This window comes from Triturus cristatus, chromosome 3_1 (genome assembly GCF_964204655.1).
Source record: "Triturus cristatus chromosome 3_1, aTriCri1.1, whole genome shotgun sequence".
Lineage (NCBI taxonomy): Eukaryota > Metazoa > Chordata > Amphibia > Caudata > Salamandridae > Triturus > Triturus cristatus.
In genome coordinates this window covers 146,790,017-146,817,667 of record NC_140583.1, presented here as the reverse complement: position 1 = coordinate 146,817,667, position 27,651 = coordinate 146,790,017, and the positions used below count along the sequence as shown (strand labels likewise).

The following is a 27,651-nucleotide window of genomic DNA, read 5'->3' as shown; positions in this document are numbered from 1 at the left end:
ATATGGAAAAAATACAACTTAAAAATAATGTATAGAGGGCATTAAACTGTTATTCAAAGCCAAGGTTGGAGAGAAGAACCTTGAGAAACGTTCGCGATATTCCGAATAACAAACGCAAAAATTATTTTTAATAAGAAAGATTCTGCAACTGTACACCTTCCATATATACTTCTGCTATAAAAGCAAGATGAACCAATCAAATATCGCAGAGTTCCAGATATAATATTAATCACAATGTCCCTTATTGCGCTTGATGAAACGATACATAGCGCCATCACTTGAATCCTTCTGCCTGCCCAAGAGCGGTGGAAGATGTCTGACCAGCTTTGCTGCAGTGTTTGGAGCAGGTCTCCCCACTTGCCCTCTTCGCAGAGCAAAGAGGGTCATCCGTTCACACTATGAGCATTAAACACCTCCTAACACGTCTAGCCAGAGCTTTAAGTAATGCCTTGATGCGCACTGGCCTTTTATGCCCATACAAAAACACCAAATAAAATAAATAACCTCTTTTTAAGGTAAATCCCTTACTTCATAACTACTATGAGACAGCTATTGTATATAAATCACAATGTGCATCTCATTTGCATTCAAACAGATTAATCTGGTTTTTATTGTCTGTTCAAAGTGTCCTGAATGTCCTAAACGACGTATAAAGTGTTACCTAAAGCTGGCAACGCCTCTAACGCTGCATCAAACATTCAGACGCATACCTTAGGGACCTGGGAGTAATGCCGATGTTCAACCAAATGTGGCAACCAAATGTGTCTTAGCTTTTGGAAGCCCTGGCTTGCCAGATAGCCTGATTGCGTAAGTTTCTCCAGACCTTCCCTCAGGAATCGCTGTGAAAAGGGGTGGCAGTTGATGATATCAAGGCCAACCTCCATGAATTTGAGATGATGGTGTTCTCTGATAAACATATTCTCCAGCTCATACTCTCCTCTTGCGAAAGAAAATGCCTGGACCAATTTCTCCACCTCCATGACCATAGTCTCTAGATGGATGAAAACCAACTGCCCTAAGTTCAACACAGACAGGAGAGAAGTAGTAATCTTAGACAGAGACCGCTCACTCTAGGACTCTACCTGGTGGCCTGACGAACACGGACCCACGCTCCTTCCAGCAACCCTCGCAAAGAACTTTGAAATAATAACCAACAACCAACTCACTATGACCGGAAAAGGGAACGCAGTCTCCATCTCCTGCTTCCACACACTCAAGATGCACAAAAAGATTTTCAAATGGCTCCTCACCAAAAGCGCAGTACGGTCTCCCAAGCTCTCATCACCAGCAAGCTGGACTACAGCAACACACTCTATGCTGGAATCAACACTCAAGTGACCAGAAGACTCCAGACCATACAAAACTCAGAGGCCAGGCTCAACCTCTCACCCTGCAATCCTCTCACCCTACACCTCAATGAGCTTCACTGATTGCCAATCCACAAACAAGCTCCCCTCAAACTCTTTACACACATGTACAAAGCCTTACACAACACTGGTCTCGCATACCTTGACAACTGCATAACCATCCACAAACCCACCAGACATCTTTGCTCACCTGCACTCCTATTTGCACGCACCGCCTTCATACGCAGAGCCATATCTGGCAGTCTGTCCTTCTCCTATCTGCTGCTAAAGCCTGGCGTGACCTGCCCCGGAGCATCAGAGCCTCCGATTCTTCTTAAATTCCTCAAGAAACTGGAGATCTGAGTCTTCCCTGAGCACTGATCCTAGTCCGACCCATACAGCTCCTACTTTTGCGACAAGCCACCCTCACGGTGAGCTGTGCGTTATACAAATACACATAACATAACTAAGTGGGGGGCAGTATGCTTAGGAATAGCTTCGCATTGGTCAGTGTATGGTTAGAAAACTATCAATAGAAAGCAAGTACTCAGGTACAACATTGGTGAAGTCCACCTCTTTGGCACTTCTGAGGCCATTAAACTTGTGGAATCCGTGGACAAAAAATGAAACTATTTATTCTGTTTCAAGATGTCGATTTCAACTTAACCCCGACTATAGTATTCAAGTGTCTGTCTCGTTAATGGGTCTTCCACATCAGCTTCACCCAGGGTGAGTTCTGGCACAGTAGAAACACGAGTAACTTAGCAAGCGATACATATGAGCAAAACACAAACCGAGACGCAAAAGACATTATAAGTCAGAAGATGACACGCGTACCAGGCGCACTAACCACTTTACACAAAGAGAACAGCTGTCTACTACCAGTACTGTGGGAAATACAGCACAGCCACCATGAACCTTTCATTGCTGCCTAAAAAGATGTTTTTGCAAGTTTCCTCACATTTTCTATGGTCTCCTCCAGCACCAAGATAATAAGATGTATGTAGCCGGGACGATAATCAGTGGTGGCTGGTGACATCTTGAAGTAGTGGGGCGTAAATGTTTGGGATGAGTGCCCTGTAGCGAGCAAGCTCGACTGTTGTAAGGGGATCAAGAGGATTCTCTCCTTGGGAACTTTTTGGGGAGAAAAGTGGGCAAATGGTGCATTTTCAAGAAAATTTGTCACCAGGCAGGCCCTGTATTTGTCAGTTTACGTCCTGACAAATAGCTTGAATTTTACTGCTTGCATTTAACATGGCCTGCTTCGAGCAAACCAGTGAGTGTTGTGTAGGCTGCATCCAAGCCATTTGTCAGGCCATAAAGACCTCACACAGGGCTGAGGCCAGGGCTCAGGAGGAGTCAGACGGAATGATACAACAGCCCAAGTCCATTGTGAAAAACTGTGAAACAGCTTGCAGTGTCCCCTCTCGCCCGCATGTAAATCAAAATTTCACAATAATAGTACTAAGCCAGCTCTCTGGAGGTCAGAGCGCTGAGCAATGAGTGCAAATGAGTGGAAATATCAGCCAAAGTGTAACCCTCATGCCACATAACCATGGGTTTCACAATCACAGGCACAGCAAATTTATGAAGTTGCACACAAGAAAACTTTCAGTGCGCACAATGACAAACTATGAATTTTTTTTATTTCTTTCAGTGTTATATAGTGCCAATTCGCACCGAAGGCATTGAAGCGCTTGTCACGAGTCCCAGTTACCTTACAAAAAGGAAAGGTCATATTTTTGTTTTTGGGAGCCTCAGGGATTAAGTGATTTGCGCAGAATCGCAGGATGTTGTGGCGACATCGAAACTCGAACCAGGTACCCCAGTTCTCAAGTCGGGACCTCTGCAACGTAACATTTTGGACCCCCGGCTAGGGGGCCCCTGGCTTTACTGTAAGATGGACGCTCCCCACCGCTTCTCATGAATCCCACCTTTCTGTCGAGTTGTTATAGTCACCATCTGTCATTTTGCATCAAACCTCAATGCTAGATTTCATTGAAAGAAAGGCATCTTTGTTCTGAGGTCGATTTAATCAGCACGATCGTCTGTGCACCCTCAGTCCCGGAATTTGTTTTATTATCACCCTCCAACTTAATGGTAGTATATGTCCCAACCCCTCAGGGTTGGAAGGCTGACATGGCCTTGCGGAACCGACCTCGTGATCTGAGAGTGACGGTGGGTGTCAGTGGCGAGTGGTAAACTCCGCAAGCCATCTTGCCCGCTTTTTAGGTGGCAGTGGGGGTATTTTTGAGCCCCCTACCCTTTGCCCGTCCATCTGACAATGTACTACGAACGCTAACAAGCAGAGCTTTAATCTGGTCTAGCTAATCCGCGCTTCCTGTGTAGGGGCCTGTACTGTGTTTGAGACATTCTGCAATGGTTTTTTCAATCAAACTGCCCCAATGGGTGTTCTATATACTGCGTTGCCTGTCAATATCTGTTAGTTTTACTAGTATCGAAGCACAGCCACATAGGGAGCAAGGTTGCCATATCTTGCTTTGCCCAGTTAAGTGAAATGCACCGGTTTGTTTCAGAATAGCGACAGAGCTATTAACTTGTCTCAACTGAAGGGAACAACTCTTCTAATGCTATAGACACACTTTTTAGTTGTCATACACGTTGTTTGTAAAGCATTATTAATGGGGCATGAGAAGTAAAAACTACATGTACCTGAATGTAACAAGGAAACTGGGAACTACACCTTTGCCACGATATAACACTTGGTTTGTATTTCCTTTTGCACTCTTTATAATGTGACTACATCAGTTGCATACAAAAGGACTCTTTTGCATTTAACAGACAGAATCAGAGTTGGGCTCAGCGGCGGCCAGCATGCTCAAGGGGGGAAAGGAGTCGCGGGGGTGGGACACACAATTAAAATAAAACGTTATGCCTACCTGAGTGAGTGCCGGGGTACCACACCGCCTCCGCTACAGGCCAGTGATGGCCACGTCATAGCGCTTTTCTTCTTCTGGAGAACAATACGGACAACAGGAGGGTGAGGGTAGGATAAGCAGAAACAATGGGAGGGTGGACAAGCGAGTAAGTAAGCAGCAGGGACAATGGAAGGGTGGGCAGTAGGAGGGAATATGCAACAAGGACAGCAGTTGAGTGGGGGTGGGAGGGAAGAAGCAAAAGAGTACCCAAATCACAGCAGAAGAAGTGGAAGGACCCTTATCAAGATAAATGAATCAGTACTTGGTCCATGCTTCTGCAGGAGCATTGCTAGGAGCAGTGGTACTAGCAGGTTGTGACTTAACCATTCCGTGTCAATTGTGTCACATTAATATGCCTGAGTTTGGAAGCTCTGATTGATCTCTCTTGTGTTTGTTTTCCCACTGCTATGACCTTTATTTCGCATTTATGATTATTGATAATTTTTCCATTTGGACACCATACGTAGACCTCTTTGTATTTCTATGTATATATGATGTAGACACTCTTCTCATAATGGGCCCCCATTCCTTTCAAAAATACTTATACCTCTGGTCCCTTATTGCCCATAGGTTTTCCTTGTCCAAACAATAAATGTACAGGTGTTCCTGTGACATCATACACCACATGGCCATAGTTGAGTGACCTGTAAAGTTTACTAGGACTCAGAGATTTCAGTATACAAACATGGTATACACCTTCATTTTTTCTAAAAAGGGAAATGTCTATTATAAACATGACATTTAAAACCAGACCATACTATATGATTGTCTTTGTAAAAAGATGAGAATATTAATTATTTAAAAATATGGGGTTAAATACACAGGTTTTGCTGTGTTAAAACACATTTTACCCGAAGAAGTCAAAACTTTGAAGCTGCTGCCAGCAAGGTACATCTAACAATGAACTCTGATTGCTCTGATTGCATTTGAATAATCAGGTTTTGCTTATATTTTACGAATAGGTTGTTCATTAAACAATGGGTACTGCTGACGCCTTGTAGAGTGCTTCGGGGCTGTCATCTAAATGCACTGTCACGCTTAGAGACTAGTAGCTAGAGGGGAGGAAATTCGATTTATCTAGGTCTTCTTGGATGTAATTCATATTCTTCTGGATGGAGCTCACCACTGCAATATAACATCTATTAGGATGCACTATTTTCTCCAACATTTTCACAGTTTAATCTACAGTTTATTGCGCCCCTGAAACCCAGCAAGTGTTTACGCCTTACCTGGAAGAGTGAAAGTAGTATATGGGGTAGATTAAAATCTCAAAAGAACAGATACGGAAGTGAATACAGTGCAAGGAAAGGAAGTCGGTGCGAAAACATCACAAGCTGTAATGTTCGTTACTGAGCCATAAAAAAACTATTTTAGCAGCAAAAAAAGGCATAGCATTAAGGGTATTGATGAGGCTGATAATTAGGTATTTAAAATTTATGAAGAGTAGCGAGACAGCCTCTTGATTAAGATAAAATTTATACCATCCCATGAGATTTGCAATCTCATTGCCCTGTTGGCTCAGGCAAATCACTGCAGCCTCCTCCCCCAGCCCCAACAATAGAGGCTGGATCTGAATTCCTAATTAGCCGAAGTCTTGTTTACTTCAGCATCACAGATCTTACAACTTGTCAATTTCACGCTACACTTTAAATTTCAAGTAGGGAGTTGTAATAGCCCTTCCTAACAAGTAGTGTCAAAGACAATGGGTTTCAGCTCTGCGAAATCTATTGGTTTTGTCAAAGTGATTTTAAGATATGCTGCACAGCGACGGTAGCTGCTGTACCACATGGCTTAAAGTTTTTTAAAAAAAACTCTATCATATGGCTAGCGTCATAGCACGTTTTTGGGGTTTTATTTTTAAGCTATATGCATAATAAGTCACACCGAGGAAAGTGCGGGGGAGGGGGGAGGAAGGAGGGAGCAGAACGGACAGCAGGGAAGATGGACAAAAGGGATGTTGAACATGAGCGAGTAACAACGGAGGGGGAAATCAAGAATATGAAAGAGGATGTGCCGTAACGGCTAGTGGTATTCTTTGAAGCTGGGTAACCAGGTTTGAGTCTCAGCAGGCGGTTCAATATCCTGTGGTTCTGGGCAAACCTTTTTCGTACCCTGCTGTCCCAATTTTCAGAGGTAACTCTGAATCTTTACAATGACTTGGAAAGCTGCAATAAATACAGTAATCAAGTGTGATAGCAGATGAAGGAAATTAACTTCACATTTAGCGTTAAGGGAGCCCGCTCCGCCAAATCCTTATTTAACGGCCACGAACAGCCTTGTGGCCAGAGGTAGAATCACTTAAACTGTTCGTCCCTCAAAATGAATGTGTCTGTGTATAATGCAACTAGTGCTCATGTAAAGCTCTCCGATACCTTTGGGTCGAAATTGCGCTGTATTAATAAATATGCAGCATCAGACTAAAGAAGGTAGCCCATACACCCTAAGGCGACTAGCGCAATCATCTATTACATACAACAATGTCTCAAAAGGGTGTTAATTGGAGGTCAGTGACATATAGCGCAATTAATTGCTGAGAATTTAATCAAAAAGGGGAGAAAGCCAGAGACAACATTCTTTTGTAACATAAATTGTATTTTAGTAAATAAACATATTTGACATATTTAGATTCATATGATCAAACATATGGAAAGGTGACACTCCGTTACATTGAATGACATGTAACCCATGGAATACTGTGCACAAGTGCTCGTGAAGGATTGTGACGGCGCAAGTGACAAGTGAGAAAGTATGTACAGCGATAGGGAAGGGCTCAACAAAAAACAGAGTTGTGACACAGAGGCCGGAGTGGCTGACTCCGGAGCACTGGGCTCCTGGCTCCATCGCTGGCGGCTCAGCTCAGCATCATGTGACTCTGAGCAATAGCTCACTTAATCTCCCCGATGGCCCTGTAGCGCTTGGATACCCTTAGGGGTGATAAGTTCACAATTTACAAATGTGGAATTAGTTTTATTATTATCAAATATTATGTTCTTCGGGTCGAGGTCGTGCTATATTAAAGTACAAAAAAAAAAGGAGACTGAGTTCAAGCACAAGCACTCGTATAGAGTTTCGGGACCAAAGATAAAACAGTACCTCGAAGCATGCAGCCAGTGGAAAGCACTGGACTGCAACCACTAGCCGCCAGCTGGAAACAGTACTTGGTTCAAGCTCCATGTAACAGCCGAGGTAAAAGGAAGTGAAACCTGGTGACTTGACCCTGATGCTGCTGACCAGTGATAAGCCAGAAAATAAGAATGACCGAGAAGCCTACGAATTGGAAGTAATAGGCATGCTGTAAGCCCATTTTGAGTTATTTTTTTATTGCAAGAGATTTTGAGCACAGCACAAACACTGTGCAGGCGAAACCTACGAAGAGAGCCTAATGAACCCTTCAATTATCATCCCAGTTGAAACGCTAATATCTTTGCAAATATTCTAGTGGGATATTGCTCACCAGAGTTGGGAAATTGCCAGTCCGAATTCGAAGCAGGTCAACGTGTAGGATCTGTTTTTAGTGGTTCGCATCAAGTTACAGTCTGCAGCTTTCACTTTTCTTTATTAGTCAGCCATGTTTAACAAGGTTATCCTCAAGTTTCTCTTAGATACTAAGAAAGCAAAATATGTCTTACAGAGATTCAGAATTAGCTTTTATGAGGTGAGATATTCTAAATGGGCCCAGCCAAGGAATAGCAACTAGTTCAAATCACAGAAAAGGCAGGTGATTAGGGCTCTCCACAATGACTACTTCTCGTCCTCCTTCCTATTTTAACATCTATTTAGCAGCACATGCCTTGCCCCCAAAAGGAGTCTGTGTCAGATCCAGTAGAAGAAAAGTAGGCTGGTCCTTGGTTTCATACTACAACGTTAGACCCATCTTCCAGTTCCATTGTGAGACAGGCTTGGAATGTAGATGATATTAGTCAGACTTTGTACTGAAGCAGGATCAAGTTCTTGCATCCATCAGATCCGTGGCCATACCAAATAGCACAAGTGGTCCTTGCCAATTGACGCAATGAAACAATTAGGGCAGGAATTGTTGCTCATGAAGACAAAATGACTGGAAAACATGACAGCTCCAAAACCAGATGGTTGCAACACATTTCGCGCGATCACAATACATTTTCTAGTGTTTTGTGGACTGATTGCCCGGGTCGAGAATATTGCATGAATGAAAGGATTGTCAATTTTGGATGGAAGCTTGAGCCTACAAGCTCTCTTTACACACATATTGACTTTTTCAAGGTAGCTGATTTAACTAAAAGCAATCTACAAGAGTTGGTCTTTCTCATAAAGTCTTCATGTCGGGAAGTATCTGGTCTCCGTGAGTTTTCAGGGCTTAGTATATGTCTTTGAAATTTTCATTCTTGGTTTGGAGCCACCCCATATATAAGCTATGATTAGTTTGTCAAATCAAAGTTGAAAATGAGGATAAAACATTGACTGCATAGTTAAACCTGGGAGTCACCAACATTTGTGTGGTTTGTGCTCAACCCAACAATGAGAGATGTAGATACTGTCAGCACCTGAAGTCTGCAGTGCTGTTGTGGATCAGAGGGATCAAGTCATGTCAGATCAAATGTGAGAGGCCGGGGTTCAGCAGGACACCAGATACCTCCTATTCATATTCACCCATTTGAAAGGCTAGCCCCTTTATTGAAGCCTTGGTGGTAAAGGTAGACATGGACATGTCCTCACTCTTGGACCAATGTATCTTATAGCTTGGGAAACTGGGAAAGTGAGTTATTAACTTTATCAGGCTGGGAATAGAAGAGCCAGACTTTATTAGAGCAGGGAGAATGTCATTGGCATACATCATTCCTTTGAAAGCTGGAGTGGGGACGCCCTTAATGTGTCTAGATTGTTTAAAATCTGCCATTAGAGGCTACAGAACAGCAGGGGAAATCGGGGCATCCCTGGTGTGTCATTCTATGAATGCTGAATGATTTGGACTGGAACCCTCACAATTAACTCTGAGGATGGAGCCTGATATAATCACCGCAGTTTAAATAGAAAACTTGTAACATACAAGTTGTCCATCGTTCTGAACACGGGGCCACACTCACTCCTGTCAAATGCTTATTTAGTGTCTAACGTTAGAGCTCATATATGTCTTTTTGGTTCTTTCTGGACTTCCGCTGACCCTGGGTGTGTGTTAGAGGTAGAAGACGTAGAACTGAAGACTATTTGTAAGTTTCCAAAGGTACTGAACCCTCTACAAAGGAGAAAGCGGAACCTGTAAGTTCAATGCAAAAATCATAATGATGTGACCTGGAAGTCCTTTGGGACAAAGCAAGGATGGTATGTGAGGTCCATACCAATGCCCTTAGATGCCAGAACAAGGATCAGAGCGCAAGGAGACACGTGTGCCTGAATTAGAACACGCACTGTATTTATTAGGAGGGCTGTACATAGGGTTTTTCTGTTAGGCCTCTTCTCCAAGAACGGTAGAGCTCTGGTGAGGTAGGGAACGGGGACTTCCACAGCTCAAAGGTCTTTTCAGTTCAAGCTGCATGACTCGCTAGATGTCGAAAACCAGAAATGACCTGGACGTCACCTACTCTGATGAGGTAATGCCATCTAGTCTGTTGGAATAAACATTTGTTCCTTATAAAAGGGGGCTCACAGACAAATGTAAGGGACTCAGTTTAATTACAATGACAGGGTTCATCATAAAGATGAGTATCTAGCAATATTCTAGGAGACGTTGAATAAGAAACAATTAGGATATAAGCGTGGCAGAGAGTGTGGTGCAGTTATGTCAAGCCATATCTATCAGGAACCAGAGTATGAAAAAAAGAAGATTGCTGTGGATAAATAAATAAGGCACGAGTAGCCCAACCCCATAAGTATGATGGAGGGAAAACTATGACACAATGAGAAACATAGTAATGAAAAGGCAAACATGAGATGAACAAGCACCGTAGCATGAAGCAAGACTTGAATTCCTTAGATGTGTCACTTTTGACATGAATTCAATGACAGTGTTCATCATCTTAAGTGAGGATCTGATTTTGTCTCTGCCCTTCAGGGTGATTGCTTTTTGTACGCTTTCTATGCCACTGCAGCTCCTGGAGGAGGCTCTCTCTGGTGGATCCTTTGAAGCCTTCATAATCGGACTGGCATGATGTTTGAGGTTAGTAGGCACCCTCGGGTAGACTAACGCGTCCATAGCAGTGTCCTACAGGTCATGCTGGAAGCATTCCTGGTTTTCCACATAATGAAATTCTTTATATGAATGTTCTTATCTACATTATCACCAGGTCTAGCAAAGCAAACTGAATGCCCCATTTTATACCAACCAGTAGTGGCAAACTTGTACTGCCCATCCTGGTGGTAAGGGACAGTGAAAACTGTAAAATGACACCCAAGCCATTTCAAAAAGAAAATCTTGCTTTGGGGTTTTCTTTTTGAAAAAACAAACATTGAAAATTTGAAGGTGAAACATTGAAAAGGGGCAAGGCAGCAAATCTATTGGAGTGACGAAGTACCCTCGGCAACTAAAAAATCCAGCTTTGTCTGACTCTGAGCTTTTGAGCCCAAAAACAACGGTCTAAGCAGTTAATTGACAATAGGGCATCTAATGCCCACTGACTTTTAAATCCAATTTCAGAGACTAAATTTGAATGTAAAAACTTCAGGATTACCCGCTTGGTGTTTTCGACCTCTGCTACATCATTGACAGCCTGAAATTGATTCAAGGTCCTGGTCAAGCCCCAATTGTTGTGGTCATAGCTGCTTTACTTTTTCTCTGCACTTTTTGCCTTAAAATCTTAAAATTCAGAAGCTTCGTTCGTCCGATCCTATTTTTTGTTGATCACGGTATATTAGCTCATCAATTTTAGCTCTGTTTTTCTATAGTTTAAAAAAATAGTTTGTACGGTTTGAACTTAGCACGCACCTCCCTGGGGGTTGCCTTCAGCCTGCATCATATCTCTGGAGGATCAGGAGGGACTCTCAAAGAACTCTGTTTTGACTTTATATCAGATTGTGATTATTAAGTTGGTAGGGCTCACACCTTTCCATATTAATCATCCAATTTCTGGCACACAGTACGGTCTACGTGATAAATAGGGGAAATAACTTTCTGAATGAAATAAGTATGCTAAGTAACTCCACTACAGAGCAAACCCCTGACTAAGAAGGGCAAGCTGGCAGTATGTCTCCAGAGATAGTGGAATTAGCAAAAAAATAGCAAAAGAAGCCCCATCTTGACTATATTTCCACCAAAATTATTGAGAGTGGCTGGTGGCCAACTAACAATAGTCCACCTAGAGATTTTAAAAGTATTCTTAAGAATTTCTGCTGCAGGAAAAGTTTGGAAATGAATAGTAGAAAGATCAAAGCGTTCGTGTCTGTGTTATGAAGGCCGAGCCACCATTAATCCCTGGGATATGGTCTTGAGAGGCCATTTTGTGCCATAATAGGAAAGTATCTATAATATGGACAGACATTTTGGGAGGCAAGTTTACATAACCGCTAATTTATAAAAGTTGAAGTCTATACATAAATCATAAACCTGAATGGTTTGCTTGGTCAGTGTATGGATTGGTCATCGTGGCTGAGACAGGACCTGAAGAGTTAGTAATCAAGAGTATAGATGGGTTATGAGTTGGATAATTCAAGACATCAAGATAAGAGAAAGTTAGGGATTAATTCTTAAATAATGGCAGCGCATGCAGAGCAGTTACACTTAACTATAATAGTTGTGTAGTATGTTGTGACAACTGTGAGACCAGTGCGTGTACAGATAGGCTTTCTGTAGAAATGACGCTGGTGCACACACAGCATGGTCCAGAACACTGATCCTGCATAGGGCAGTGGCAGGGTCACAACACCAAAAGCAATAAAAACAAAAGAAATACACAGAGAAGGACAACAAATAAAACACCAAGCTGGAGCTCAACAACTCCCAGCGAATCTCCTTCACCTATTGAGAAAGAAAATTAGACAAAACAAAAGAGAGAAATCCATTAAAATATCCAAGGTCATCTAGAAGGATTTCTAGATGACCCATTATGACTCTCCCAATAATCATGTGGCTTCACAAGTTAAAACACAGAATCAAACTAAGGAAGTGGACATTATTATCAGGTCCTCATAGTAAAAGAGTGGCAGAGAGCATTATGTAGCAGGGCCAGAGGTCAACAAGCTACCCCTTGAATAGGACAAGGCTCCAAGACCATAGGCCAAAATCATTCAAGAACTGAGAAACTGGAACTATAAGGAGAGGGTCAGCTGCTATGGCTGTTTTGTTTAGGGAGAAGGAGTTCTAGATGACCCTTTGTGGCTCCTTAACTCACTGCTGCACAGCACATGGATTACAAGGGAGCGTTCCATCGCATATAGGATGGACACTGGCTACATACATGAGTCTATGTCGGTTTTTTCTATGGTGTCCCTGGGTTGGTTCTGATCCTATTGACCAAAACGCTGGACACCCTAATTTAAATGGATGAAATACGATTTCAGTAGAGAACAAGTTTAGCTGGTAGGGTAAGTGAATGCACTGAGTATTGACCATGGGCCAGCAGGCCATGCGTTCAACTAATACTGGAGGTAGCGTATCATTCTGTTTCTGGAGTTCGCTTTATTGGCCTTATTCTAAACGCTAGCACTAAGACAGGTGAGTACACCGCTTTCCCCCCAAAATTTAAAAAAAGGCGTTTAATCATCATCGGAAGAGCATATTTGCTTTTATACATACAGTACAGCCACACAATAGGTTGCCCATAGTCACTGTGATAAGACCATTTTAGGAAGGTTGGACATAAACCTGGCACTGGTAGTTGCTAACTTTTTCCAACAAATTATAGATGAGGCTGAAAAGTGATTGATGCGAGCACAGTATCTGAAACATGGCTGCCAACGTTTTTATTTGTCACACTTCCCTTTTGCTCACCACTAAATAATAGCTCATAAGAATTGTAAACAAAAAAATAACCTTCATACAGCTTTTCAATTCATACCTACTTACCATTAGTCAAAAGAGGCGAGTGTAAATCAATTATGCTTGATAACAAAATTCTAATTAGTAGGTTTTTTTTTTTCACCTCTTTTTATTAACATTTTCATTTTCAACCAGTACTGCAATACCATATCGTTCTTTACAACGTACATCACAGTGTTCTCGTTTCTAATTAGTAGGTTTAGACAATAATCTGATAATAAGGTATTTCCTCGTTGTCAAGTGCTGTATACTATGCTAGCTATGCTATGAGCGGGTGCAACATACTTTAACCAGGGCACCAGTTTCTACGGTTCTGTGGTTTCTATTGGTCAGCTGTGTAAGTTTATGTTTGATTGGCAGACATGTTTTACATTTCTAGTGCAGTAATGATGGATATATCAATGAACGTTCTGCTGGGTGGTTGCAACTCCATAGCCCGGCATATGTGGCGTGTTTACTAGACAGCATCACTAGCAAATAGTTCATAAATATATGACAGCAGCACATATAGTTTCTGGATAAGAAACCTGCAATTGGACAATGTCAGTGTTTGTTTGGTTCGTGCTCGTTCATTCTCTGTCCTGCCTTCAGAAAGAAGTGCCCATTCCATGCGTGTTGGAGGAATCCGATGAAAAATGATGCCCTTGATGTGTAATTAATAAGTACTGTATCGACTGCCGGCTGTTCCAGCCTTGTAGGAGCGCTGCCGTTAAGGAAAGGATGGAGAGACATCAGGTGGCCACTGTACCCGGTGGCGGCTCAGCATCCAGGCGGCAGGTAATGAGCTCGGGGAATACTCATATTATACATGTGTCATGTCTCTCTCTCCAGGAAGAGACTGCAGAACGGGTCCAGGCAGCCTGGAAGTTGGGATTGCACGGCGTTCTTCTATGCTTTTCGAAAGCACGGCCCCAGCCAGTGTTTGCAGGATACAAATCTTTCGAAACTGAGAGTGTAATTAATAGTCATTTTATTGAGGTGCAGAATGTCAGACTCGGAGGTTTTTTTGTGTGCTGAGGAGGTAATAATAATGGCCTTGTAGAGCACTCCACTGCCTTTTGGCTCGGGACCGGCTATAGCAACAACATTTACAAACATACAATAATATTCCAGAAACCTTTATGCCCAAGTGGCAGATGTGGCTGTAGTATGGATGCCGACCAGCTAAGACAAAATACATGAGTCAGGTTGGGTGGCTGTCAATGAATGGGGACCACTCCTCACATGAGCTTGTGATGCCTCAGTGGAATAAAGCATCATTTTGTGTGACACCCTTGTTATGGAGTACTGCATGAATTTGTATTATATATTTATAAATGATCACATGTTAATTGACCGATGTCCCCACTTTGAAATGTACGCATGTGCAATGCAACCATATGTTCTAGGAATTGTGTTACTCAAGTCCTCCATTTGCAAACTCATTAATGCCATTTATTTAAATGACCTATAGGTATATCACAGAAAACACAGAAACAAATACTGTGTATGTATTTCATAGCTACTCCCCAGGTTCTGCCGGAAACTGGGGTGTCCTTTCTTAGTCGGGTTACTATTACGAACCTGATTATGAGTGGGGTCGAGCGGTATCCCCAAGTGCAGTACTACTCCACCCAACCACGACTGACAGGTGTTCCCGTATCAAGATTATGCCAAGCACGTTTGAATGTATGACAAAGATCTAACCCTACCTGCACTCTATAGCTTTAAAAAGACATTCAACAGTGTGGCACAAAAACTTAAAACTTAAGATAGGTATTACAGTCCTGATGAATATTAGCTGAATTGAAGAATTGGGAGTGGGTGGGACGCACAAGGAATGCATAGGATTATGGAAAATGGCACAGAGGACGACTACATAGGTTTTTGTCCTAGCTTTTATCATATTGGTTGTTGCATTCCCCTGGTAGTTGATGTGTTGCACTCAAGAGCCTTTTTAACCCATAAACAATTACCTGATTTCCCCCAACCAAAATGAACACTTAATACTTTTCTAAAACGAAACATTTTGCTGGCGACCTATCTCTTGAGACAATGAAGAACAGAGGAAGACATCTTTGGTACCACAACTGGTAATGCGCTTGATTCTCGTATGGGATAATGTTCCGTAACCTATGAATATGTTTACAATTTGTTTGATAGGTACCAGTGGTCAACTGCACATATATGAATGATAAACATGTTGTAATAGTCTGTGTGGATAAGAATCAAGAGTTCAATGTCAAAATAATTTAAATAGATGCTAAATGAAATAAGAATGCTCGTTCGTGGAATATAGGTGATGGGTGTAACCACAGTGTAGCTGAACAATATATAATTATGGAATACAGTATTATTGCGCAGACACCCTCAAAAGGTGCTGGGACCAAAAGCAACAATCATGTTAATAAACATTGTGAAACACACAAGGCAAAACTTCACAGTCAAGCGTACTCTGAAAATAAAGCAGTATTTCTGCAGTCGCAATCCAAAAGAGTATGGGCAAAACCATCAGGTTTGGGGTTGCCGGACGCCATTTTGGCTCTGTCCAGGCTTATTTTGTTTGTACATAGGGGCACACATTTTATGAAAACAAACATTATCTAAAAGAAAAAATATACCTACATATTTATAATAAAGCAGGCATAGCACCAGTAGTCTCTGGCAATGTCGGGGCTTATTGTGCGGATGTTCACATTATGCACGAGTGAAATGACTTTACTCACAGTCAGGAAGACCAATGGCTGAAGTGGGCGGACGCTGCACCACATTCTGCATGGCGTGGTGGTTGGAAGCAAACAATGAATGACACTACTGCTAACCAATTGATGAAGAGGGCAGAATGAAAGCCTCTGTAAGTGTGTATATAGTATGTAGCAAACCGATATTGAGTGGGTCTTAAAATGCCCATTACCAGCTGTGATTTAACTTTCCAACTTCCAGCACAGCCCTTCCCTTCATGGCACCTTTGTGCGTATAAAATTGCTTGGTAACCAAGTAGTCTGTATCTACCCTTCGTTTCTATGTCTCTATGCTAATTGCATTTCACAGTTTGACTGTCAAATTTGTGATCTGAAACTGTAAAAGGAAATGTTTGATTTATTCAGTAACTTTCGTACTTTCTGGAAGTAAAGGGTGATGTATTTTGGGTGAGCATGCACTGGCTGAACACGCGCCTCATTTTACCTCCACGAAGGGATCTCGACAGCTTTGTTTATACCACAGAGTGCAATCAGAGAGAAGCCATGCATGGATGGAGTGTAGAAAAGATGGCCGCCGCAGACGTTCCATCTAGCGGAATAGATTATAGTGCGGCGCTCCAGGTGGCCACGCAGTGTTAAAATATTAAAAAGAGCCAGGCAGCAAACAGCTCTCGGCTGGGGAGTGGGAAGAAACGCTGGCTCGCGCTACACAAGAACCCGCGTGCTTTCTGTACCTGTGTTCCAGCTCCCTGACAGACAAGATGACCCCCGACGTCGACGACCTCTGCTGTATTGTAGCCAGGAAGGTGAATTCGCTTTTATTCCTGAACAGCTGGATCACTTTCTCGTTCACGTGCGGCGCTGCGTGCACTTCTCTTTCCACATCTGTTGGGATAAGGAAGAAAAGAAAAACACGAGTTAAGAGAGGACGTCATTTCACCGAAATACCAAGGGTAGCTAAGTGACATCACACACCCTTTGACCTCCACTTTCACTCACACACACATACATACTTACAAATCCACACAAATTCACACATATACACTCTTCCACACAGATACACTCTCTCAAACATAGATACATTCTCACCGGCAAGCATGCACACAGCATGCATTTAAAACATTTTTTGTACTTACTTTAACTGCCATGGAAGGGCATATTCCAGTTTATTCTACTCAATTTATATTACACTATTAGGGAATAATATATTTTATTTAATCACAATTAGTGTAATAAAAACTTGACAGAAAATAAAGAGAGCGGAGCCCCGGCTGCCCCTGTGTTCCAGGCACTGAATTTGCCACCTCTGAAGCCAGGGGTCGCAAAGGCAGTGCTAGTGGTAGCAAAGGGCAAACTGCGACCCCTGGCGACCCCTAAATGACTTCCATGGTGTAAGGGATGCTAAAAAAAACTATCCAATCAGGTTCATGATATCTGGCTTCAATTATTCCATTGTTGGCAACTTTGCATCTGCCGCAGCCAGGCGGCCCTTGCTTATTCAGTGGAAAAATCAGAAAATGCCATCTTTGTCAATGTGCCGCGCTTGTCACTTTGACAAGTTTACAATTGGGCAGCCACAGATTTTCTGACAACATTTCTGACATGATGCTGAGCCATTAGGGTGTGCTTGGAGCAGATTAACCGGCTGTAAATAAGGTGTGCTGCAGAGAAATGAGGTTTTAAAGCCTGAAAGATCCCTCCAGTCGAGGGGCGCAAAACCACTTAGCTGCTCCAATTTCACTTCCACCATGACGCCTGTTATCTCTGCCCCCTTACCCTTTGAAAACCCTGTCCTTGCCTGGCTCTGCAAAGCCTATTACTGCTTATAATGCCATAGGACTGTTCCTGACCAGAAGTAAATGCAGAATTCATTGCAATCTGGTGTCTTGTCTACCTGTTCCAGATGCAGAGGAAAATGTGATGGTCTTCTATATTGCATCATCCGCCATGTTTACAAGAGCAACTAGCATTTGCAACGCAATCAGTCTCACATTTGTGAAAGTTAGAGCTATTGGCGTTGTAAATGATAATGTTTTTTACTTCTTTTTTTTTCTGCAGGGGAGAGATTATTTAGAAAATGATAGTCAGAGCTATTGGCGTTCTAAATGTAAATATTTTTGACTTATGTGTTGTGGAATGGATGAATATGGCTTGCAGTGGAATTATGTGGATAGTAATTATGTGGTATTTAGTGTATTGGAATTATGTGGATTATGTGTTATGGAGAGTAATGTGGTATGATATTTTGTGTTGTGGAGCATTGTGCAGTCAAGTTTAGTTATGTGGCGTGCTGTTGAATTTTGTGGTGTGATGTGGAATTATATGTTGTGGATTGTTTGTATGTGGTGTGTTATATAATTGTGTTGTTGATTTGTATTATGTGGCTTCTTGTTTAATTATGTGGAGTTGATTTGAGTGGAACTCTGTGGCATTGAGTGAAATTATGCTATTGGAAATTTATGGCATGGTGTGGTGTGTGTTTATGTGGATTGTTGCTATGTGGTATAAATTGGATTTATGTGGGGTGTGTTTATGTGAGCGAGAGATAGGCTGTGTGAAGAAAGAGGGTGGAGAGATACAAGATGACAAGGGGCGGTGTTCCTACCTGGCTGAAGACGAGGGGAGATTCTGCCGGAGTGTTTTCCGGACTGCTGCTGTCTGTTTCCCTCCTGCTCCCGCCATTTCCAACGCGGACGCTGCACGGAGGGGGACTACCATCCCCAGGATCCCTAGCGGCGCCACGGGAAGCGGAACCCGAACACGCCCACTGCTCTTTCGCGCCGGGAGGCGCTTGAAAAACACTGCGACCCACTGACAGAGCGGGCGGTGTTCCTACCTGGCTGAAGACGAGGGGAGATTCTGCCGGAGTGTTTTCCGGACTGCTGCTGTCTGTTTCCCTCCTGCTCCCGCCATTTCCAATGCGGACGCTGCACGGAGGGGGACTACCATCCCCAGGATCCCTAGCGGCGCCACGGGAAGCGGAACCCGAACACGCCCACTGCTCTTTCGCGCCGGGAGGCGCTTGAAAAACACTGCGACCCACTGACAGAGTGGGCGGTGTTCCTACCTGGCTGAAGACGAGGGGAGATTCTGCCGGAGTGTTTTCCGGACTGCTGCTGTCTGTTTCCCTCCTGCTCCCGCCATTTCCAACGCGGACGCTGCACGGAGGGGGACTACCATCCCCAGGATCCCTAGCGGCGCCACGGGAAGCGGAACCCGAACACGCCCACTGCTCTTTCGCGCCGGGAGGCGCTTGAAAAACACTGCGACCCACTGACAGAGCGGGCGGTGTTCCTACCTGGCTGAAGACGAGGGGAGATTCTGCCGGAGTGTTTTCCGGACTGCTGCTGTCTGTTTCCCTCCTGCTCCCGCCATTTCCAACGCGGACGCTGCACGGAGGGGGACTACCATCCCCAGGATCCCTAGCGGCGCCACGGGAAGCGGAACCCGAACACGCCCACTGCTCTTTCGCGCCGGGAGGCGCTTGAAAAACACTGCGACCCACTGACAGAGCGGGCGGTGTTCCTACCTGGCTGAAGACGAGGGGAGATTCTGCCGGAGTGTTTTCCGGACTGCTGCTGTCTGTTTCCCTCCTGCTCCCGCCATTTCCAACGCGGACGCTGCACGGAGGGGGACTACCATCCCCAGGATCCCTAGCGGCGCCACGGGAAGCGGAACCCGAACACGCCCACTGCTCTTTCGCGCGGGGAGGCGCTTGAAAAACACTGCGACCCACTGACAGAGCGGGCGGTGTTCCTACCTGGCTGAAGACGAGGGGAGATTCTGCCGGAGTGTTTTCCGGACTGCTGCTGTCTGTTTCCCTCCTGCTCCCGCCATTTCCAACGCGGACGCTGTACGGAGGGGGACTACCATCCCCAGGATCCCTAGCGGCGCCACGGGAAGCGGAACCCGAACACGCCCACTGCTCTTTCGCGCCGGGAGGCGCTTGAAAAACACTGCGACCCACCGCCTCGCGGGACCGCGCGCGGGCGGCGCCGGGAGAAGCCCGGGACAAGGGCGGGACCGTCTGTGGCCGTCCGGGGCCGGAGGAGGCCGGGCTGGGCCGCCCCTCTAAGCTTTCCTCCTCGGATCAGTAGTGTTTGATTTCTTTTGGTTATTTCATTTTATTCTTTATAGTCAGTCATTCTTTTTGGATTAGAGTGTCTTCCTTTTACTGTTGGTTTTACTGATTTGTCCCATAAGTTTTCATTGCTTGTGTTGTGGACACTCTAGATTCATGGGGAAGCACTCCAAACCTACAGCTAGTCGTCCGATGACCAGACAGCTAGCGAACTCTGCTTCTCAGATCCCTAGTCTTACAGCAATAGACAAGATGCTGCAAAAGACAATCGGGGTGGTGGCTTCAGCCATTGAAAATACAGAAAAACGGCTGTCGATTACACCGGCATTCAACATGGCCCCCCCTCTTGATGGACTGTCTGATTTTTCTTCATACCAGGTGGATCCTGATGCTATGTCTTCTATGCTGCCCTCATTTACACAACTACCGTGCGCTCAGGCCCAAATAGATGAGCCAGCTCTAGTGGAAGAAGGGTTATCAACATCTTCCTTTGTGTCTATTGTGGCCCCTACAAAACAGGTTAAGACAAGGAAAAAACAAAAAAAACAAAAACTGAGAAAAAGAAGACTCTTATTAGCCCCTGCTCCAGATAGCTCTCCCTTTTCGGCCCCGATCCACCATCACCCCCCTACTTCTATCCCTCCGACCAGGGCGACCACCCTATTAATTGAGCTCCAGTCACACATAGACCAATCTCTAAACCTTCTGGCTAAATCCCTGTCATCTAAAATGGACAGGTTGGTTTCCTTAGTTAACTCCAAAGGATTTGGGAAGATGCAGCCTACCCAGGACCCTAAGGTCAATTCGGGCAGTTCGGAGGGTGCTAGTTCCAAAGTAAATTTAACTAATTCTATCCCCCAAACTGAGTCACCTTTATCCCTGATGCAGGTGCACACGGATCTGGGCCAGCCCTCTATGGTGCATACAACTGCCCCTTCTCACAACGCTGGTCCTCATTTGCCCCTGACTGTGCCCCGAGTCCCTATCGTCGTTTCAACACATGAGCAGCCTACTCACTGCAGGGACTTAGTTTCTCGGATTACAGACGGGGTCGGTTCCCGCCTACCTGAGGGGGGGGACTGACCCCTCCGGAGCTTGGAGGATCCTCATCTTCTGGTCCAGCTTCCCCCGGAGGCAGCCCCTTATGTGATCGTCCTCACAGGAGTTCCTTCGGTTATGAATGGAAGGGGGGAATCCTATCTTGAACTAAAAAATAAAGTCATCCACTGGCTGTCTAAAAATAGACCACTAAAGGGAGTAGGGAGAGGGGAGATCCTGCATGTTCGGAGGGTTAACTGGCTAGGGACCCGCTCAAAAGACATAGGGGGGGACTGCGTCCTGATTAATTTTAGGGACCCCAGAGTAGTAGATCACATTTTGATGCAGGGAGGGCACTATAGAAGGGGTGCTATTGAGGCTTTTCATTTGGGGTACTTCTATTCCATTTCCAACACTTTGGTCTCAGCTGATTTACCTTATTTCCACCAGGCCCCACACAATTTGCACTTTAACATCCCGGTTGAAAACCGTTATGGTGCACTAAATGCGGTGGATTGACCACTACATTCGAGTCCTTGTAAGGGAGAGCTTATGCCCGTGGGGGGGAGCCAGGATGAGGATGTTTATGATACATGGACGTTGGTGCCCCTGGTTGCCCCGGGAGTGGTGAGTGGCCCTGGGCCCCCCTCTCCATCGTCTCTGTCCCCCAGCGCTCTGGTGGGTTCTCTAGAGCCGAACCCCCCTGTGCATTCAGCTCCCCACAGCCCCCCCTTTCCCATCCCTCCGGTTGACAGCTCACTCTGTATACCTCACCGGAAACCATTAGTTGGGTCCTGGAACGTGGCCGGTTTAGAGTCCAAACTCTCTGATCCCGAGTGGGGAGAGTTAATGGACAAATATGACATCTGTATATTTCAAGAAACCTGGCTGCGGTCTATACCACGGAGGGTGGGATATGCATCTTTTGCAGCCCCAGCAGTTCAGGGGTTCCGAGGGAGACCCTCAGGGGGGTTAGTTGTTTGGGTTGCATCTCACCTGGGGTGTTCAGTAAAGTCATTGGATTCAAAGTCCCCTGATATTCTATGTCTCCTACTATCCTTTCCCGCTAGCTACTCACTAGCAGTTATAAATGTGTACTTGCGCCCACAGCCGGCCCAGTTAGGTTTGTCGATTCTGGGCGCCCTGGAAAATGTTCTACACTCTCTACCACAGGCGTCCCATAAACTAATTGGAGCGGATTTTAATTGCCACTTCGAACCCCTTCCAGGGATCCCTTCCCCCTCCTGTGAGGTGGACGAAATCTATCTAATCCCTGATCTTATTTCCCACCCGGCTAAACGTCTCTCCCCCCTTGCCCTTGAGATTAATAGGCTTACCATTGCACACTCCTTGCGGGCCTGCAATGGCAGACTCTGCCCGGACGTCCCGGGGTCCTTCACCTTTAACAGAGCTGGGAGCTGTTCGTCAATCGATTATGTTTTGGTGAACGTAGAATTCTGGGGCCATTTGGCCTCTTTTTCTATCATCCCACGGGCCGACAGCGATCACAACCTACTGTCTCTGGAATTGATTAACAATCTAGGTGGTAGTGAATCTTCTAGGCCCCAATCTCCATTACAAAGTGAGAATTTGGTCCTAGTGGCAGGTGGCAGACGGATTAGGTGGGAAAGGGTGGCGTCTGATGATCTAAAGCTGGCTGATGTATATAGTGCCGTGACCTGCTCCCTGGAAGCAGTTTTCCATCTTCTGAGTCCCGCTGGGCTTATTCCGCAGTCTTGTTTTTCCGAACTCCAGACTATCCATACGGATTTTCTAGGTAGTTTGGCCAGTTTTTTCTATAAACCCACGGCCTCAAAATCAAGGCCTCTTAGGCCCGAGCGCTGGTTCAATGGTACCTGCAGGCGGGCTAAGTCTGCCCTGCTAGTAGAAGTAAAAGAGGGTACCTTGTCCAGTATTCGGGCAGCCAGGGCCACCTACAAAGACCTGATCAGGGAAGCTAAAGCCGAGTGGGAGGATCTAAGGTGGCAAAATTTACTCCAAGCTCTAGCAGACCGTGACTCGAGGGCGTTCTGGAATATTGTTCGTTCGGGCTCGGTAGCCAGTACCCCAGCACTACTTCCTAATCTTAGTGAGGAGGTCTGGCTCGCCCATTTCCAACCCCTCTTCTCGGCCTGTAACCCTCTGGTTAGTAACGATGTAGGCCTCACCCAGATTGATACTGCAATGGACTTGCTGAGCCAGGCAGAAATTGAGTCTAGCCTCTTTTCCATCCCAGAGATTGAATTGGCCCTCAATTCCCTTTCGGCAGGGAAAGCTCCGGGGCTCGATAAGATCCCCGGTGATCTCTACCGAAGTGATGTAAAAATTTGGGCACCTTATATATGTGTATATTTTAATGCTATTTTGCAGGGCCTTAGAATCCCGGACACTTGGTTGGGTGCAGAAATTATTCCCATCCACAAAAAATCTTCCCCACTGGACCCAGCCAACTACCGCCCCATAAGCCTGATTGATGTAATTCAGAAGCTGTTTGCTCGAGTCCTATTATCCAGACTGCAGTTCTGGATGGAGGATCAACATGTTCTAACCTCCCTACAGGCGGGGTTCCGAGCTAAGGTTTCTACCATTGATCAACTATTTAGATTACTTTTGATCTATTGGAAAACAGTCAGCATGGGCGCCGGTAATTTGTATCTGATCTTTGTGGACCTTCGGTCCGCTTTTGATATGGTGCAAAGGGAAAAACTCTGGGCCATTTTGCTAGAGATGGGTGCCCCCCCCTATCTTTGCCACCTATTCAAACGACTCCACCTAGGCACCTATGCAAGGGTGAGATATGGGAGAGATGGGGAACTTTCAAGGCCATTTCCGGTAGAGAAGGGTGTGAGGCAGGGCTGTGTCCTGGCCCCCACCCTTTTCTCCCTCTTTATCAATGGGCTGATAGAATTTCTTTTGCGCTCCGCTAACCTGGACTCCCCTGTTTTGGCGGGTCGTAAGGTCCCGGCCCTGATGTTCGCTGATGATACGCTTTTGCTATCTCAATCTTACATGGGCATTCAGCGTACATTAGAGGCCTTCTGCTCTTTTTGCAAAATCAGGGATCTGGAACTGAACCTCTCTAAGACCAAATTTATGGTGTTTGGTTCTAATTCGCGTAATTGCCCCCACCCCAAACTGGGTGAGGTTGAGCTGGATAGGGTCGCCACGTTTGACTATTTGGGGGTGACCCTCAACGACAAAATGAATTGGGGTTCCCATTTGGCAAAGGCAAAATTGAGACTAGCCCAATCAGTGGGGGGTATCCTGAAGGTGTTTAACAACTCTTTGTGTAAACCTCTGGGCCCCCCGCTGGAAATTTATAAATCACAAGCCAGAGGAGGAGCACTTTATGGTGCTGAATTATGGGGATATTCCACCCCCGCCTCCCTCTCATCTATTGAGAATTCCTTTATCAGGAGTTTGCTGAAATTACCTGTCAGCACCCCATTAATCCCTCTGAGATGGGATTTAGGTTTGATTCCCATAGAAGAGATTGCCCTGAATCGTCCTCTTCAGTTCTGGAGGCGTCTTTGGTCAACGCCCGAGCTGGAAAGCTATAGGCTCGATCTCGGTGACATTTTGGCAAGGGGTAATTCGGATAAGATCCCCTGGCTTGCCCACATAAAGAACCTTTGCAACCTAATTGGGATGGGGAATCTATGGTCTGCCCCGGAAGTGTCCTGCTGTACACTTTCGAAGAACTCATTGAGGGAGGTTCTGAAATCTTTTAGGAAGGGTATTCTACTCCAGTCCTCCCTGGGTAGGCTCACTGACACTTTTTTGGATATTAAGTGTAGTCCCCAATTTGAAGTCTTCTTAGACGTGATCCAACCTCCCCTGGCTAAGAAACTCTACATACAGCTTAGACACGGTTCCCTTCCACTGAGAGATTTTACCTATAGATGGTCTAACGTTGTAAACCCCGTTAGTTCTTGCCCCCTATGCTCTGATACCCGCGAATCAGAGTTGCATGTTGTTCTCTTTTGCCCCTTATATACTATTGCACGGAAAAAATGGATTATCCAGCTATGCAAGTCTAGGGGCCTTAGGGACTACAAGGAGGTGCTTAGAATTCTGAAATATGACACCACCCCTTTGGTAGTGTTTGCAATGGCCAAATTCCTCCTCTCAATGTGGTTCGTTAGGTCCAAATTTTTGTCTCTTGCTACTCAGCCCCCTGTTTCAGCTCTACATATATCATCATCTTAGTTCTTTGAGGTATATGTGTATATCATTGGCCCTGGATCAATCTTAACTTTTCTCCCGTTTCGCGGAATAGTTCTTGTTTTTATTGTGCTTGTCCTACAGAACTGTTTTAATGTTTTAATCGATCTCACTCTATTCATTGTGATTTAATCATGTTTTTTAAAGTATTTATGTATTTATGTCTTTTTATGGTATTTTACCGAAATAAAAGTTTTGACTGACTGACTGGCTATGTGGTATAAATTGGATTTATGTGGGGTGTGTTTATGTGAGCGAGAGATAGGCTGTGTGAAGAAAGAGGGTGGAGAGATACAAGATGACAAAGGGCGAGAGTAAGGAGAGAGGAGGAGGGGAAGTGACATGCCCGGTGCTTCATGGGGGAGGGCCATCCGGTTCTGAGCGAAGCTCACAAGTTAAAATCCGACTCTATTTCAACTGTGTTCCAAGTCCAGTGAAGGGGAGGGAAATATAGTGTTGCATGAAAAAAAGATAACACAACAGGAGAGAGACACCCAGCGCTGCATAAAAGTGATTTTAGCACTGCATGAATGAGTGAGAGCAAAGCATTAACAAAAGAGATGACGGCGCAGGAGAGTGACAGCACATAAGAGACATCGACTCCGGACGCGAGCAACTGCAGACACTCAATGAGACACAGCATGGAAGTGTCTCTCCACACTGCAGGAGACAGCAGTGCAGGTGAGAGACCACACTTAAGCAAGAAGCCAGACTGCACTAGAAAGGAGGCTGACCTCCGAATTTCATGAGAGACCACACCACTACATTAGAGAGAGAGACCCATAACACTGTAAGAAACAGCCCTGTTTCACTGTTTTAGGAAAGGTGAAGGTGTGGGGAACGGTGCTGAGAGACTGGGAGCGGCACAGCGGGCGCCGAAGATAAAAGGCACTGTCATACATCGGAACAAGCAGCGGCCGCAGAGGGGTGGTTTCCTCTGGTCTAACAACAATAATCTGACCCAAATCTCAAATAGAACTTGCTCTGATTACCCCCTCCCATTTATCCACACTTTCATATGTGAAACCCAATTTGAAACTCCATGTCACTAGAGTCAATCACTGCTCTCAGAAATCAATCACTTTGAACATACAAGAAATACCTTAAACATAAAACCATATCTTGCCAAGAATAACATTGATCTATGTGAAAGTTTAAATGACAAAATAAAGATGAATTTGAAGAAAAAAACTCTGGAAAAGTAAATGGATAAGGGCATCAACAAAATTAAATATTTACAGTATGATAATAATGCAATTCCTGTCCTTCTGATGTAGCAACTATTCACTCTCCAACTCAATGGCAGTAAATGGTAGAGCATCTGAAAAAAGTGGCTCTCATAAGTGCTATCAGTTCCCGGCTCAGAAGGCTGCAACCCAGAAATTGACGACAGGATTAAAAGACTGCCATTAATGCATCAACATAGATACAACCACTGCTTAATCTCATTTTTGGGGGTCAGCACTTATTTTTCCTCATCAGACATTGACTGCAAGCAAGAGAGGGAAAAACATACAGAGGGGAAAGTAGTAGAAAGAGAAAGATGAAAAAACTGTAACAAAGGGTGAAAGCAGGGCTGAAAAAGGGGGCTGCAAGATTTAAGAGGCATGAGGTGGGTTCAAGATTACATAGCCTTGGTATTCTGTGCGTCATTTAAAAGCACTGGCCACAGGCTTCTGAGAAGAAACCTGGGCTCTTGCACTCATTGTTTTACAAATTAAGCACTGACTACAACTACACTAGTAGGTTCCTCATAATAAAACGATATGCAAACACATGAACCCTAATTGAAGCTGATGTGGGGACCTTCAAAGACCTGACTCCTCAGAATGGCTCAAATCATATCATACTGAAACTGTTGAAATCCTCAAGGCCTGCAGCAGTGCCTCAAACACTGTGTTTATTTTAACCAACAAAATACACAGACCTGGATTTATACAAGCTGACCTGTGCTGAATATGCAAATGTAGAAAGGTATTCATTCAATGCAAGCTTTTCCAAAGCCACTTTTTAACAGCTTTTGTGTGAAAAATTGAATGCACGCAGAACGTAGCATTGTAAGTGTTAGGGTGCAAAATGGTGTTGACTAGCCAAGCCAGACAATGGATTGTCTACCTCTAGATCCAGGCGATAAATGAGGCCGCCCTTAAAACTCTTTGAATACAATGCATAATGCAGCAGTGTTATAGACTGATTGCAATCACTGCTGGTGAGCCTCAAGCCACTGTCATTCATTTAAACTGATTTTATATGCACAGGGCACTTTAATGATCGTGATTATATATGAACAAATACTTAGTATATCCTTACTTTATTTATCTTTATTTCGGTCACTCAGACCATAAAAGAATACAGCAAAATACAAGTAAAACTCATTACAATATAAATAAAATCA

The 27,651-nt window shown here is 44.6% G+C and overlaps 1 protein-coding gene across 1 annotated transcript in view; it reads right to left on the bottom strand.

The window, feature by feature from the left end:
* The window catches only part of NELL1 (neural EGFL like 1), a 3,594,225-nt gene that overhangs the window by 3,095,116 nt on the left and 471,458 nt on the right, over positions 1-27,651 (bottom strand). The window contains exon 3 of the mRNA XM_085643606.1: positions 16,648-16,798. Coding sequence (XP_085499732.1) covers positions 16,648-16,798 — 151 coding nt within the window. The remainder of the gene's footprint in view (positions 1-16,647; positions 16,799-27,651) is intronic.